The 15,068-nt window shown below is 37.0% G+C and overlaps 1 protein-coding gene across 2 annotated transcripts in view; it reads right to left on the reverse strand.

Annotated features, from left to right (window-relative positions):
- The window catches only part of cntnap3 (contactin associated protein family member 3), a 154,657-nt gene that overhangs the window by 55,351 nt on the left and 84,238 nt on the right, over positions 1-15,068 (reverse strand). For both annotated transcript variants that reach the window (XM_083569409.1, XM_083569408.1), the window contains exons 6-10: positions 10,729-10,892; positions 9,991-10,128; positions 7,845-8,106; positions 5,434-5,577; positions 1,379-1,547 (exon numbers count right to left, since the gene is read on the reverse strand). In XM_083569409.1, coding sequence (XP_083425535.1) covers positions 1,379-1,547; positions 5,434-5,577; positions 7,845-8,106; positions 9,991-10,128; positions 10,729-10,892 — 877 coding nt within the window. The remainder of the gene's footprint in view (positions 1-1,378; positions 1,548-5,433; positions 5,578-7,844; positions 8,107-9,990; positions 10,129-10,728; positions 10,893-15,068) is intronic.

Genomic DNA, 15,068 nt, shown 5'->3' on the forward strand with positions numbered 1-15,068 from the left:
GTTTTAAGTTCTCAACCTAGTGCATTTAAAGTTGCTTTTCTGCTTACCACATTTGTAAATAGTGGTTATTCAAGGTACCACAGACTTTGTGAGCAATTTGCATTTGACCTCTGGTGTTAACAGTTGTTATTTTTTTTGCTTTTGTTTTGGCACAAGAGCAAATCAATTATAATGTTTTATTAAAATAGTAATAGTAATTTACAATCTAAGTAAATAAATCAAATCCAATCAAATCTCAATCTCAATATTATCAAACTCAAACTCACGTTCAGAGTGGCTTTTCTGTTTATCATGATTGTAAAGAGCACTTATATGAGTTATACCATAACCACAAGTACTCGTTTGACTTTTTTTGTTAACTACAGTAAACTTTCTTTGCTTCGGCTTCTCCCATTAGGGGTCGCCACAGCAGATCATCCGCATGTTTGATTTGGCACATGTTTTTACGCTGGATGCCCTTCCTAACGCAACCCTCCCCATTTATCTGGGATTGGGACCGGCACTGAGAGTGCACTGGTTTGTGCAACCCTAATGGCTGGGGATGGTTCCCTGACCGGGGATCAAACCCGGGCCACAGTGGTGAGAGCGCCGCATCCTAACCACTAGACCACCTTGTTAACTACAGTGTTTTTTTTGTTTTTCGCACTACAAAGTTTTAGGAGAGCAGCACTTTCTGAAATTCTCAAAACAGCAATAAAACAACCAAGCCACTGTTACCAAACGTCACAGAGATTCGATTATCCTGACCTGAAAGACATCTACATCAATTTCTATGTAGATTGTGCTAATGACAGAGACAGAGTTGTTCCTTTCAAACTATCAGTTAGGTGTACTGTATATGTAAGTGTACACAGTGTTTTCTACAACACACAATTTGCTCATGCAAGATAAAGGTTTCAAATCAAGCACCTCTGGATACATCTATTACAGCATAATATAGAAAAAAATTCCCCTAACAATTTCTTTGAATTTGTATGAAACGCTTGTTCAGAGTATCTGTTTATCTAAAAAAAACAGACAACAAATAAATTGCAGCTGTTGGAAAACAACCTCAGTTTTAAAGCGACGCTCCAGTGAAATATTTAACAAGGAATAAAACTAGGTAAGAGCTGTATTCATCCAAGGAAGCAGAGAGATGGAATGCGAGGAAATTGAAAAAGGTAAGTGAATTGATTCTTTTGCACAGATTTCACAAGAAGAAAAAATAAATAAACAACCAAACAAAAAAATTATTAGTTACTAACACTCATCACCCCTATCTCTGATTAATTGTGATTAGCATTCCCCAGACAAACACCTTTCACATAATTAACAAAGTCACGATTTGCATAAAGCAGGCCTGACATTCAGAACCGCTTTAAAGAAAGGTGCCTCGTACCTGTCGATGATCCCACACATGTCCACCTGTAGGTCGCTAAAGTTTCCGATTAGTGTCTGCTGCACCTTGATCAGATCCACTGGTGCTCCCCCATCCAACTGGATGAGGCGCATGCATCCTTGGAAAGCGTCTGAGGACTTCTTGCATTCGTCCTCCGTAATTGGGCATCCTGTGGACCAGAACAGCAGAAGGAGTGAGTCAGCAAGGCTCGTGAAAAGCAGATGTGTGGCGTTTAGCACCTTGCAAAAACACAGTGTTAAGTGCGTTCCGGGTGCATTTAGTGGAAAAGAAAAAATTGATGTTTATGAGCCAATGTGCTAATTTAGACAGATGAACCGGAGATAACGAACTGGACTAAAGAGACACATAGAAATAATTCAAATCCTGATTTTCACAAGTCAGCAGCAGCTACATGTACATCTGCCCCAATTTACAATATTTGCTTTCTCATCAGTAATACTTGTGCAGAATGTTTGCCTAATTAATGCAGCGTACACTTAGATTTAAACTTCAAAGCTATCTATAATCACATATAGCAGCAAAAAACGACCTGTTCCTCACTAATCTATCATTATTTTTAGCAAGCTACAACAGCACCCCTTTCAATGATTGAGCCCACTTTGGGATTAAAGCCAAACAGAGTTTGCATTTTAGTTCATGAGTTTATAAAATCCACAAAATTCAAAGTACTGTAGGTTTCAATCTTCACCTCACTTGAACTAGGAGACCCAAACCTTTTCCAGCATGACCTGTGCACAGAGCCAGCTCAATTAACATATAGGTTACATGGTTTGTAGTGAAAGATCTTGAGTGACCTGCTATGGAGCTCTGATCTCAAATCTACTGAACACCTTTGGGATGAATTGAAACACTGACTGCACCCCAGGCCTCCTCACCCTACATCAGTACCTGACATCCTTGTGGATAAATGAGCACAAATCTCAACAATCACACTCTAAAATCAAGTGGATCATCTTCCCTGGAGAGTGGAGGTAATTATCACAGCAAATTGGGACTACATGTGGAATGGGATGTTCAAAAAGAACATACGGATCTTATGCTCAGGTGTTCAACTTATGTCTATATAAAGCTTCATACTTCAGTTTAATTATTTATTTTCTTCCATTACTGTTTAAGCACAATGCATACATTTTAGTGCAGAGATCTCAAACGATGTGATTTATGTATGTGCATGCATATGTGTGATTTTTTTTTGCAAACGTTCCTCATGTTTTGGTGCGGAAAAAATCAATTTGTTTTTGAATTATGCGCTCCTATACTGAAAAGGAAAAAGTAAAAAATGGCCAAGTTCATATTACTAATAAATAAGGACATGTTGTGATATAATGCAGAAGGGCTCAATGATTTAAAGCCTTGCTTGGGCAAATCTCATTTTCTGTGTGATCCTCTATGGTGGGTCGTTTCAGCCCCAGGGCAAAAAAAAAAGAAAGAAAGAAAAAGATATGTGAGGAGATCCTGGCTGAGGGAAAAGAGTGGAAAGGAGCAGAGCTTTGACGCAATATCCCTCATGCAGTTGCTGAGCTGCTGTCGGCACTGCCTCCAATTAATGAGTTGAAGGTAATTAAAGCACAGGCGCGCTCTCAAAACTGAGTGGAATAGATGCTGGGGAAAGCCGATTTCTACTGAGCAGCTTGAGCTGTAAAGAACTCCATGTTTTTTTTACTTTCTTTTTTTTCCCCAAGCATGAGAAATCTTTAATAGTAAAAACTTGAGACAACTTTCCTGATTGTGTTTTTTTTTTCTCAGCATTAATGTTCGTGATAGAACTCATTAGTGTTGCTCCACAGGTATCAAACCCTAAAAAGTCTCCCAGGAATTACAGACCCCATAAGCAGAACCCACTGAGTTCCTCGGACAGGTGGTGACTCACCGTGCAGAATTTAATAGTTTTTTCCAAACGCATATTTCAAATCACCTGGATGATTTGGCAAGTTATTTTTGTCCCAAAAACCCTACTTATTCTGCTACTTTCTGTTTATTGTGCGGTTCATCGTTACAACCAGTGTTGGGCAGTAACGCGTTTTTACAGTAACTAATAATGTAACGCGTTAATAATAAACACCACTGTAAACACGAAGAAGACGCACTGTGGGCGTGTCTCTGTTTATTCAGGTCTGTGCGGCAGTAATGGCGAGTCGAGGCGAGAGCAAGACGAGTTTCTCAAAGTGGAAATATGCTCATTATTTCACTTTAGTTAAGTATAAAGACAAAAACTTTTAAGTCAAATGTAAGTTGTGTCTATCTGGTTCGAAGCTCGTATCTACTGCGATAAACAGCAACTCCAATCTGTTGAAACACCTCCAGGACCTCCATGCCTGAGGAGCTAGTAGCTAGAAGCTAACCCGGTGTTCTACATTGTGGATAGTTTTCATACTTCAGCTGTGAAAGGAACATTTTTAAGAGCTCAACACAACAGCAGAAGCCACTTTAGTTTTTGATTGTGAATATATTATTCAGCTTGTTTTGTTATTTATTTCAGAAATCCTTGTGATATATTCAGCTTGTGCTGGTCTGACTTTAATAAAATAGTGTTTAAAAATTACATTGTGTTCAAGTCAGTTTTGTGTTTGTATAGACCATAACGCATAAAAGGGGATTAATGGGAACATTAAAAAAGGTTCTTCAAAAAAGTAACTAAAAAGTTACTTTTAACAGTAACGCATTACTTTTTGGTGTAAGTAATCAACAAAGTAACGGAGTTACTTTTTGAATGAAGTAACGAGTAACTGTAACTAGTTACTATTTTTTAGTAACGAGCACAACACTGGTTACAACAATCACTAGAACTCCACTAGGAGCAAATGAAAAAGAAAATTGAACATGATATAAAAACAATATTGAATATATATATATATATATATATATAAAAAAAAAAAATGCAAACTCACATCCCATTAAATCATCATTAAACCAACTATTAAAAAGTATAATACAGCACAATGAATCTGTCTGAGAAATGTTTTTTTTTTTTCTTGAAGAAAAAAAAAAGCGAGATATTTTCTTTTATTTTCTTGATCTGTTCTGTTCTTTGTGTCCGGCTGCCCGTGCTTTGGCCTTGATGATGAACCTGTCCATGTGATCTATGTATGCTTGTGCTAGTTGTTATGTCCGTGATTGTTCGAAAATTAATAAAATAATTTGAATTAAATTTGAACCGTTCACAATTACATAAAGTTCGGTTTTGGAGGTCAGGAGCAAAAAAAATAAATCTGCAAAAACAAACCTCTTCAGTACAGATTATTCTTGTTAGTATTGTCATTTACATGTCTGCATAAGCTTTTGTGTATTGTTTGCAAACTTAGACCTTTTTCAATTGCTCAACCTTCAACCAAGTCCCAGCAGGCATTCTTCTATCAGGCTACTTATTATTTTATTTTAACTTATTTTAGTTTAATTGCTATTGAGGTGTGGATTAAACCCATCCATACACTACATGAACAAAAGTATGCGGCCACCTGACCATAAGATTCATGTGTCTTTTTAAAGCATCCCATTGCATATTTGCTGTTATAATAACCTCCACACATCTGGAAAGATGTTCCAGAAGATTTTGTAGTGTGCTTGTGGAGATTTGTGTTCATTATGTTTTCATTGTGTTCACAAGGGAGTTAGTAAAGTTACATAATGATGCTGTGTGAGGAGTCCTGGGAAACAATCAGCATTCCAATTTAACCCAAAGGTGTTCAATATGGTTGATGTCAGAGCTCTATGGCAGGCCACTCAAGATCGCTGTGCACAAGAACATTTTCATGCTAGCATCTAAATACATCCTATACAGTTGTGTGACTCCAACTTTGTGGTAATACTATATATGGGGAAGAACCACATATGGCTGGAAACATCAGATGTTTAAATACTTTTTTTAATGTAGTGTCTCAAGTAAACAGTCTATTATTTGTAAGAACTTAAAAATTCATTGTACCACCACTGTAGTGATATTAAAGCATCACCAAACCTTCAGGTCATGCTTCACTAACACTTGCTCATTCCTTGGGCTGCTATTTGACAACCAGTGGATGTTAGATATACTGTACCTCCTAGAAAGATCTGGTTGGCAGGCACAATGGGGAAGGATATTGTGACAGTGGACATGTCCGATTTGTCTACTGCCAAGATTAGACGACCTCGACGGATGCTCAGGTCCACGGAGTGCCACTGGCCGTCATTTAGCGCAGACCCTGAAACAATGTTATAGGTGTTCAAAATCGCTTTTCATTTTCTTGTTTAGACAGCATAAATACTACAGCTGTAGCATAGGTGTAAGTGACCAAAACACTATTTGTATTAGGGCTGCAACAACTAATCGATAAAATTGATAATAATCAATAATAAAATTCATTGTCAACAAATGCCATTATCTTTTTAGTTAAGATGCTTAAGTTATGGCTTAGCGTGACAGCAAGATAACACAACCACTCGCAAAATGGCGGAGAGCACAGGGTCAACCAGCAGCAGGGAAAGATTAAGGCGAAACATCAGTGCGGTAAGCAAAAATGCTATACCCTCATCATGTGCACCAATGCATATTTTTTCCTTTTTTTAATCAAGCCTGTAAGCCTGCTGCGTTTCTCCATTCCATTCTCTTTTTATACACCTACTACAACAGTAACTTTTACTGAGGCATTACTACGTTCAAATGCTTGTTTTCAATGTTTGTATATTTAATTTAAATGTATGCATAAATCTTTAATTATTATACAAAATGTATATATTCTAGATGCTTATATCTTCACAACTAAACAAAATGTTTTATTTTTAAAAGCATGGTTGTCAACTTGCCGTCTGCAATTATCATTGAAAACAAAACCTTAAGTACTTATTGCATACGTAAAAAAATTTTTACAGAAAGAAACAGCCCAGCATGAGTGAATTTGTTCAAAGAAGAAATCCCCCATGTATTCCTCAAGAGAGTGCAAAAGAAAATGCAAACAAATTGTGGGAAAATGCAAACATCTCTAGAAATGAAATGAAGCAAACTGAAAGAACAAAATAAACAGTAACAGAATGCAAAAACTGCCATGAAAGAGTGGAAAATAAATTATGAGAGAATGCTAATATGTTTTGCAAAAGCTTAAAAAAACCCAGAAAAAATGCAAAAAGCTTTGAGAAAGAACACAAAAACTACAATAAAATGCAAAAAAAAACCATTGAAAGAACAGAAAAATATGGACGAGAGAACGGAAAAACGGAGAACTACAAATGTAGCAATTGAACACAAATATGTTTGCACGAGAACACAAAAAAATATGCAAGCGGCTACCAAAAACTGTGGACTGAAACAAAATTATCAAAAATATTGCTTGCAAAAGAATGCAAAAAGTTGCAGGACTAAAACGATTCCTCGAGTAACAAAATATTTGCCTCAATGCTTCATTGAGTCTAACTATTGTACACACGGAGCACTGTGTTTCCCCACGGACCATTATTAATGATGCACCACCGGCTAAACTCTGGAGAGTTCTGGGGTCTCATTTATAAATGTGGCGTATGTACAAAGTCAGAGTGGAAACATGAGTACTCCACTTTCCACGCAAAGATTGTGTGCCCTGTGTCGCCAATTCCCCTTCTCACTTTCTGTGTTTCCATGTTGTACGTACGCAGGGCGTTTGTTTATAAATCACAACCTATGAGTGGAAAGTGGCATACGCACATTTTCAGCCTTGTTTTGTGCATAAGCCACGTTTATAAATGAGACCCCTGGACAGGTAAACACAGAAGATGCTGCAGAATGAAAAATGGAGGAACGGAGAGAAAAAAGCGAAGGGTAAAGTGAAGATTCAGGCCAAAGAACACAAAAAAAAGTTTATTAATTTTTTTTAAACATTTCAAACTAAAACATAAAGAAATACAGTGCATTTACCTTTTTAAAGTAAACTGAAATTAAATTGTATATTTTTATTTATGATTAATAAATGATTGTATTTGTAATTGCATTTTGATGTAATATGGCTATTGAATGAATTAAATGGGTTTAGTTTTCACAGATTGCTATTTCAGCAATATAAATGTAATTTTTTTAATAAAAGGAAACAAATTATTGGTTAATTTTGAGTGAGCTGTCTTCTCTTATATATTTAGTATTTCTCTTTAATTAAGAAAAATAACATTATCTGATTACTTGAGCAATTGAAGGACTAATCAGTAGAATACTCAAATACTAAAATAATCGGTAGCTGCAGCCCTAAAATATAGAAATATAGCAATAGAATCTTAAACATGAAAATAGATTAAAAATAAAAAGCAAAAAAAAAAAATTAATTAAGGGAATGCTAAAAATTGCAACTTAATGCAAATTTATTTTCAAGAGGAAAAAATTGTTGTCTAATCGCTTTGCAGGAGAATGCAAAAAAATGTAGAAAGAGACCAATTAACAATAGTAGGCAAACAAGTGCATATCTTATTTACTCAGTAGTAAAAGGGGATAATGAATGCCCTATTCAAATACCCGCCGTGATGTCAGCCATGATCCTGCCCATCCTGCGGACCTGTGTCCTTGCCCTCGCCTCGCTCAAGTAAACCGATAGCATTCCCGCTTGCTGCTGGAGGTCAAAGGTCATCAGCAGGCCTGCCCTGTTCCAGGTCCTGAACTGTAATCCGACTGACACGGTGTCACGTGTCGATGTCCATGGGAGCTGAAGGAAACTTTCGGGGGTGGTGAACGTCACCGGCATGTCCACGGCCTCCAAACAGGAGAATGAGATGTTTCCCTGGAATTAAAGAAAACAAATCTGAAAAATCTAAGTTGTTATTCATGCGAATGCAAATTTGCAAGTGCAATTACTTACAAGGTGAACAACGATGTTGTTTGCCTCTTGAATCATGCATCAGCAGACCACCCCTCCCACACCCACTCCCCCAACTCCACCCTCGCCATGAGCCTGATTACATCCATGATCAAACGAATTTGCAGTTGGCTTAATCTCTGACTCCCCAGTAAACAAAAAAGCAAGGAAGTGTAGTCTGTGTTAGTCAATAGGCAATGGTACAATAGGACTCATAGCTCAAAAAAAGGGCCTCATTTAACGAAAAAAAAAAAATGAACAGGGTAGATAATTATACAGGGTCATTAATATCTTATTTATATTTTTATTAATTTTTTGTTACATTTTGATGTCCTTCCTGGCCCAGCTGTTAGACATACATTATATACAAAGGTTTGTGGACTCCTGACCGTAAGACTTATATGTGCTTTGGGAACATTTTATTCCACATTAGTTCCTATTTGCTGTAATAATAACCTTCACTCCTCTGGGAAGATGTTCCACTTAATTTTGGAATGTGGTTGTTGCGATAATTGCTTATGTAGCCACAAGGCTGCTATCTAACTCCGATATTGATGTAGGGTGAGGAGGCGTGGGATAAAGTAAGCGTTCCAATTCACCCGAAAGGTAATCAATAGGGGTGAAATCAGAGCTCTATTGCAGATCACTCAAGATCCTAGACTCCATCCCATGTAAAGTGCATCAGTGCAGTACATGTTCGAGCCTTATTCCACAATAAATTGATTATTTTCCTCAAAGTTCTACAAACAATTTCCCATAATGACAACATGAAAGAAGTTAGTTTGAAATCCATGCAAATCAATAAAAAAATATTCACAGCCTTTTCCATGACACTCAAAATTGAGCTCAGGTGCATCCTGTTTTCACTGATCACCCTTGAGATGTTTCTACAATTCGATTGGAGTCCACCTGTGGTAAATTCAGTTGATTGGACATGATTTGGAAAGGCACACAGCTGTCTATTTAAGGTCCTACAGCTAACAGTGCATGTCAGAGCACAAACCAAGCCATGAAGTCCAAGGAATTGTCTGTAGACCTCTGTTAATCTTCATGGAGATTCATCTTGTGAACAGGGCCATTGTCATGCTGGAACAAGTTTGGGTCTTCAAGTTCAAATAAAGGGAATTTAATTCTAATGCATCGAAGGGCATCGAACACAACTGTGTGCTTTCAACCTCCCAACAGTTTTGAGAAGAAAAAGATGGCTGAAAAAGTCAACGGATAGAATATGCGATGAGGGAAAAAAATCTATATTTTAATTCTTCTGTTTTTTGTGTATGTTGTCTCACAAAACACTTGGAAAACATTCCTGCAGTGGTCCTAGCAGAACATATACACACATTTCACTCCCACTTGGAGTTCCAATTGGATCTAATAGGATGTTCAAAAAGCACAAATGTATCCTATCAGGTGTAGTCCAGGAAGTGGAGACACTGTTGGCTGGACATGAGGATGCAAACGGATGTATTAATTATGAAGAACTCGTCAGGATGGTGATGAGTGGTTGAAGATTTCAGACTCAGTTTGTTTTATTTCCTGTATGCATTTGTTTTCCTCTCATGCTCACACCATTCATGCCCCCTCATCTGTCTATAGCTGTTATTTTTTTATTAAGTGCCTTCAATCTGTTTATTTCTTCACAGATGTATCCAGGTGTCCACTAACTGTTGTCCATATAGTATAGTTTGTCATGTTGTTGAAGGAAAGCTTCAAATTAATAAAACAAATTCAGACCATCCAAAACCACACTCCATGAACATTCTAATTACATTGACATGCAATGATGTCAACAAAGTGTTAACTTCTTACCACAACGGTGAGTTGGTTCCTTTTAGCCAGGTCGATCACATTGATGCCGTTGTACTGCACATTCTCCAAACAGCCATGGAACTTCCTCTTAGAGTTCTCTCCCTGAGTCCCATCTGCTGAAATGCCGCCAAAGCTGATCTTGTGAAAGAATTAAAAGTCTCATGTTAAACAAACGTGATCATTTGCAGAAAGATATAAAAGCAGACTTAAAACCTATTTTTCTACCTTCCAGAATGTAAAGCATTACTGTACTATGTAAATTCTATTCTATCTATTATTATAATTGTATTTAAATTTTTATTGTAAAACCATTTTAATATTAAATATTATTTTATTACATTCTGAAAATGTATTTTATTTGTATTCCTTCTATTTTCAAACTAAATAATTTAATTATTGTCTGTTTTTTATTTAATTAACTTCATTTTTATTTATTATTATCATTATTATTGTTATCATATTATTAATAATGATAAGAACAACAAAAGTTTTTATTAGAAATGTAATTATTTTATTAATAATAATTATTAAAATAAACACAACACAAATGTAGCTGTAACTGAGCCCATGGCGAAAACAGACATTTCTACAACAATAACAAATAAAAAATTGGCTATCCTTTTTTCCTGATCAATTTATACTATCGTTTTGTCTTAGTGTCAAAACAAAAGGGGAAAGTGCAAGAGCGAGGCTGTTCGTGATAGCATTTGAAGCTTGAGCGGGTTGCTGGAGGCGCACCTCGTTAATCTCAAAGTGACTCTGGTGTTCGGGGAACTGGAGAGGCTGCACGTCGCTTTTGTCCACAGTGAAGTTGACATGTCCTCGGAGGCGCTCAATGCTAACATGATGCCAGTGTTGGTCATCCAGGAGGCTGCCTAGTGATGCCGCAGTGTGAAAAATACCTGCAAAAAAAAAAATAAAAAGAATGGAAAAGCATATTTCACATAAGGCTCATTTGTGAGGACGCAGAGGTGGTGGTAGTGAGACAAAAGAGAAAATAAAAAAAAACCCTTGTTACCTGTCAGTTTGCCTGCATCCTATCTGTCCACAGCCCCAACCTCCCAACAATATTTAATAGAAGTGTTCAAATCATTGTGAGCTTGCAAGCCAAGTAAGTTATCATTTGCAAAGCAAAAACGGATGTTTTATTTGGCCGTATTGTGTGTGACATGACAGTTACTCGATATTAAATTGTATTGGAACAAGAATGCAATTGTGTGGGTTTTTTTTACTGAACAGCAGCATCGTCTGTGTAACCACACTGTAGCTCATACAATATTGTCTAAATGTGTTCGAACTCTATCTTAGACACTTCTGAAAACTACATCCAAGTCATTTTAAGAATCTGAATGGCCTGTGCAGAAAATCCACTCAAGCACCTACACAAACCAACTAATATATATATATATATATATATATATATATATATATATATATATATATATATATATATATACAGTGGGTACGGAAAGTATTCAGACCCCCTTAAATTTTTCACTTTTTGTTATATTGCAGCCATTTGCTAAAATCATTAAAGTTTATTGTTCTTCCTCATGAATGTACACACAGCTCCCCATACTGACAGAAAAACACAGAATTGTTGACCTTTTTGCAGATTTATTAAAAAAGAAAAACTGAAATATCACATGGTCCTAAGTATTCAGACCCTTTGCTGTGACACTCATATATTTAACTCAGGTGCTCTCCATTTCTTCTGATCATCCTTGAGATGGTTCTACACCTTCATTTGAGTCCAGAAATTTTTGATTATACTGATTGGACTTGATTAGGAAAGCCACACACCTGTTTATATAAGACCTTCCAGATCATAATGCATGTCAGAGCAAATGAGAATCATTAAGGTCAAAGGAACTGCCTGAAGAGCTCAGAGACAGAATTGTAGCAAGGCACAGATCTGGCCAAGGTTCCAAAAATTTTTTTGCTGCACTTAAGGTTCCTAAGAGCACAGTGGCCTCCATAATCCTCAAATGGAAGATGTTTGGGACGACCAGAACCCTTCCTAGAGCTGGCCGACCGGCCAAACTGAGCTATCGGGGGAGAAGAGCCTTGGTGAGAGAGGTAAAGAAGAACCCAAAGATCACTGTGGCTGAGCTCCAGAGATGCAGTCGGGAGATGGGAGAAAGTTGTAGAAAGTCAACCATCACTGCAGCCCTTCACCAGTGGGGCTTTATAGCAGAGTGGCCCGACGGAAGCCTCTCCTCAGTGCAGGACACATGAAAACCCGCATGGAGTTCTTCAAGATAGTGAGAAATAAGATTCTCTGGTCTGATGAGACCAAGATAGAACTTTTTGGCCTTAATTCTAAGCGGTATGTGTGGAGAAAACCAGGCACTGCTCATCACCTGTCCAGTATAGTCTCAACAATGAAGCATGGTGGTGGCAGCATCATGCTGTGGGGGTGTTTTTCAGCTGCAGGGACAGGACGACTGGTTGCAATCAAGGGAAAGATGAATGCGGCCAAGCACAGGGATATCCTGGACGAAAACCTTCTCCAGAGTGCTCTGGAACTCAGACTGGGCTGAAGGTTTACCTTCCAACAAGACAATGACCCTTAGCACACAGCTAAAATATCGAAGGAGTGGCTTCACAACAACTCCGTGACTGTTCTTGAATGGCCCAGCCAGAGCCCTGACTTAAACCCAATTGAGCATCTCTGGAGAGACCTAAAAATAGCTGTCCACCAATGTTTACCGTCCAACTTGACAGAACTGGAGAGGATCTGCAAGGAGGAATGGCAGAGGATCCCTGAATCCAGGTGTGAAACACTTGTTGCTGCCTTCCCAAAAAGACTCCTGGCTGTATTAGATCAAAAGGGGGCTTCTACTTAATACTGAGCAAAGGGTCTAAATACTTAGGACCATGTGATATTTCAGTTTTTCTTTTTTAATAAATCTGCAACAGTGTCAACAATTCTGTGTTTTTCTGTCAGTATGGGGTGCTATGTGTACATTCATGAGGAAAAGAAATGAACTTAAATGATTTTAGCAAATGGCTGCAAAATAAAAAAGAGTGAAAAATTTAAGGGGGTCTGAATACTTTCCGTACCCATTGTATATATATATATATATATATATATATATATATATATATATATATATATATATATATATATATATATATATATATATATATATATATTTTACCATTCTTTGCACTTCTCATTGACCTGATATTGACACTTTGGATATACCTATTACACCTTGTACACTTAACATTGTTTCAAAGCAAAGATTCTCTCTCTCTCTCTCTCTCTCTCTCTCTCTCTCTCTCTCTCTCTCTCACACACACACACACAAACACACACACACACACACACACACACACACACACACACACACACACACACACACACACACACACACACACACACATATATATATTTGTATGCAAGTGAGAGCGATAGAGAGAAATGGTGTGCATAATATTACCTTTCTAACCCTTACAAAAATGTAATTTAAGGTTCATCAAGGAGTCTTTGGCTAGTTCACCTTTTAATCTTAACTATAACTGAAGGGCATTGCTGACATATTTCACAAAACATGCTGTAGTCTTTTCCCCAATACACCATGGTTAAAAAAAAAAAAAAAAAAAAAAAAAAAAAAAAAAAAAGATTTTTCCATTTTGAAACCTTGTACATTTATCATGTTGGTTTACTTTCTTCAAGAATAAACGGCAAATACTGTAACTTAAAGCCAAAATTGATGATAGGATATTAGAAAGCACCAGAAAGTACAACACAACAGCGAGCAAAATCCATAATATTTACTAACCTTCATGAGGCAGCAATCAATGATACATGAAGGTCAAATGACTGAAACTCATAAACTCCCTTCCTCCCCCACTAACACCCAATTTCACCCTGCAGGGTTTTTTTCCCCCTGAAAGTATGGCTTAATTCTGAACTATACCACCAACGGCACCAATATTAAATTTTCACTAACCAGCATATTGCCATGAAACGGAAGGATGGCGTTGAGTTTATTACAGCACGTGGCCAATGATGTGATTCGGATTAGGTGGCCCGCGGAATGCATCAATTATTAAGCACAATTAGGAATTCAAGCAGCCTAACGCTACACTGACTACAATTATACTTATTTATGGACTCAGTCCTTATAAATGTGCTGGGGTTTATGTTTGGGCTGTAAGCCTAGTTATTTATTTATTTCTGAATCCTTTATTTTTACAAGTTCTGTAACTGGAGCTGAGTGACATATTGATTATCAAGAGCAATCATTATTTTGATGTATACACAATAGATAGCTACTGTAGCGTTCATAAAACAAAGGGAAATAATTGGCTACAACTATACTGGTAAAAACAAATGTGCAATAGGTTAAGCACACATAGTGAGGAGTTCATATATACCATTATGCACAGCACTTTCTCAAATTAGGCTGTTTACATAGAGAATGAGTAATTGGTCAGCTTATCCTTCATTATAGAAGGGCACATAAAATTTAGCCACTTATAAACAGGATCCATCCCACATAATATACATACATTACAGTTACATGACCTGATGACCACAATGTTTGTAGGCAAAAAGAGTACGATGTGTTAGATCATGTGCTACTGTATTTTAGAACCTGCTAGATAATAAACAATAAAATAAAAAAAAGCAGATTTCCAGTGATTATTCTGATGATCACAGTGAGGACTATTGAGGCAGCAATATAAAGTATTGTCATTTATTACACTCCTTCTAAGATGTTTATTTCAAAACAAAGTGCTTCTTCAGTCAGCATTTTCTTTTTCCTGGGGTTTTTTTTTTTCAGCTTAAAGAATTTAAAGCAAGCATTCATGTTTAAAAGGGGAATGTCTAGACACTTATATTTAATCTAATGCTTTATCCTTCAGATTGTCTACAAAATATAAAATCTGTCCAATGTTTCCCTGGTGGGGGGTGGGGGGTTGTTTGGGTGATGTAAATGGGCAAGGGAAGCAGAAGCAAATGCATACTATTTTATGCATTTATATTAACCGATATGATAGTCATTACCAATAGTGGTATTTTTTATTTTTTATTTTTTTTGAGTTTCCAATTTCCTGAAATG

Source organism: Silurus aristotelis, assembly GCF_946808225.1.
Source record: "Silurus aristotelis genome assembly, chromosome: 18".
NCBI classification, from domain to species: Eukaryota; Metazoa; Chordata; class Actinopteri; order Siluriformes; family Siluridae; genus Silurus; species Silurus aristotelis.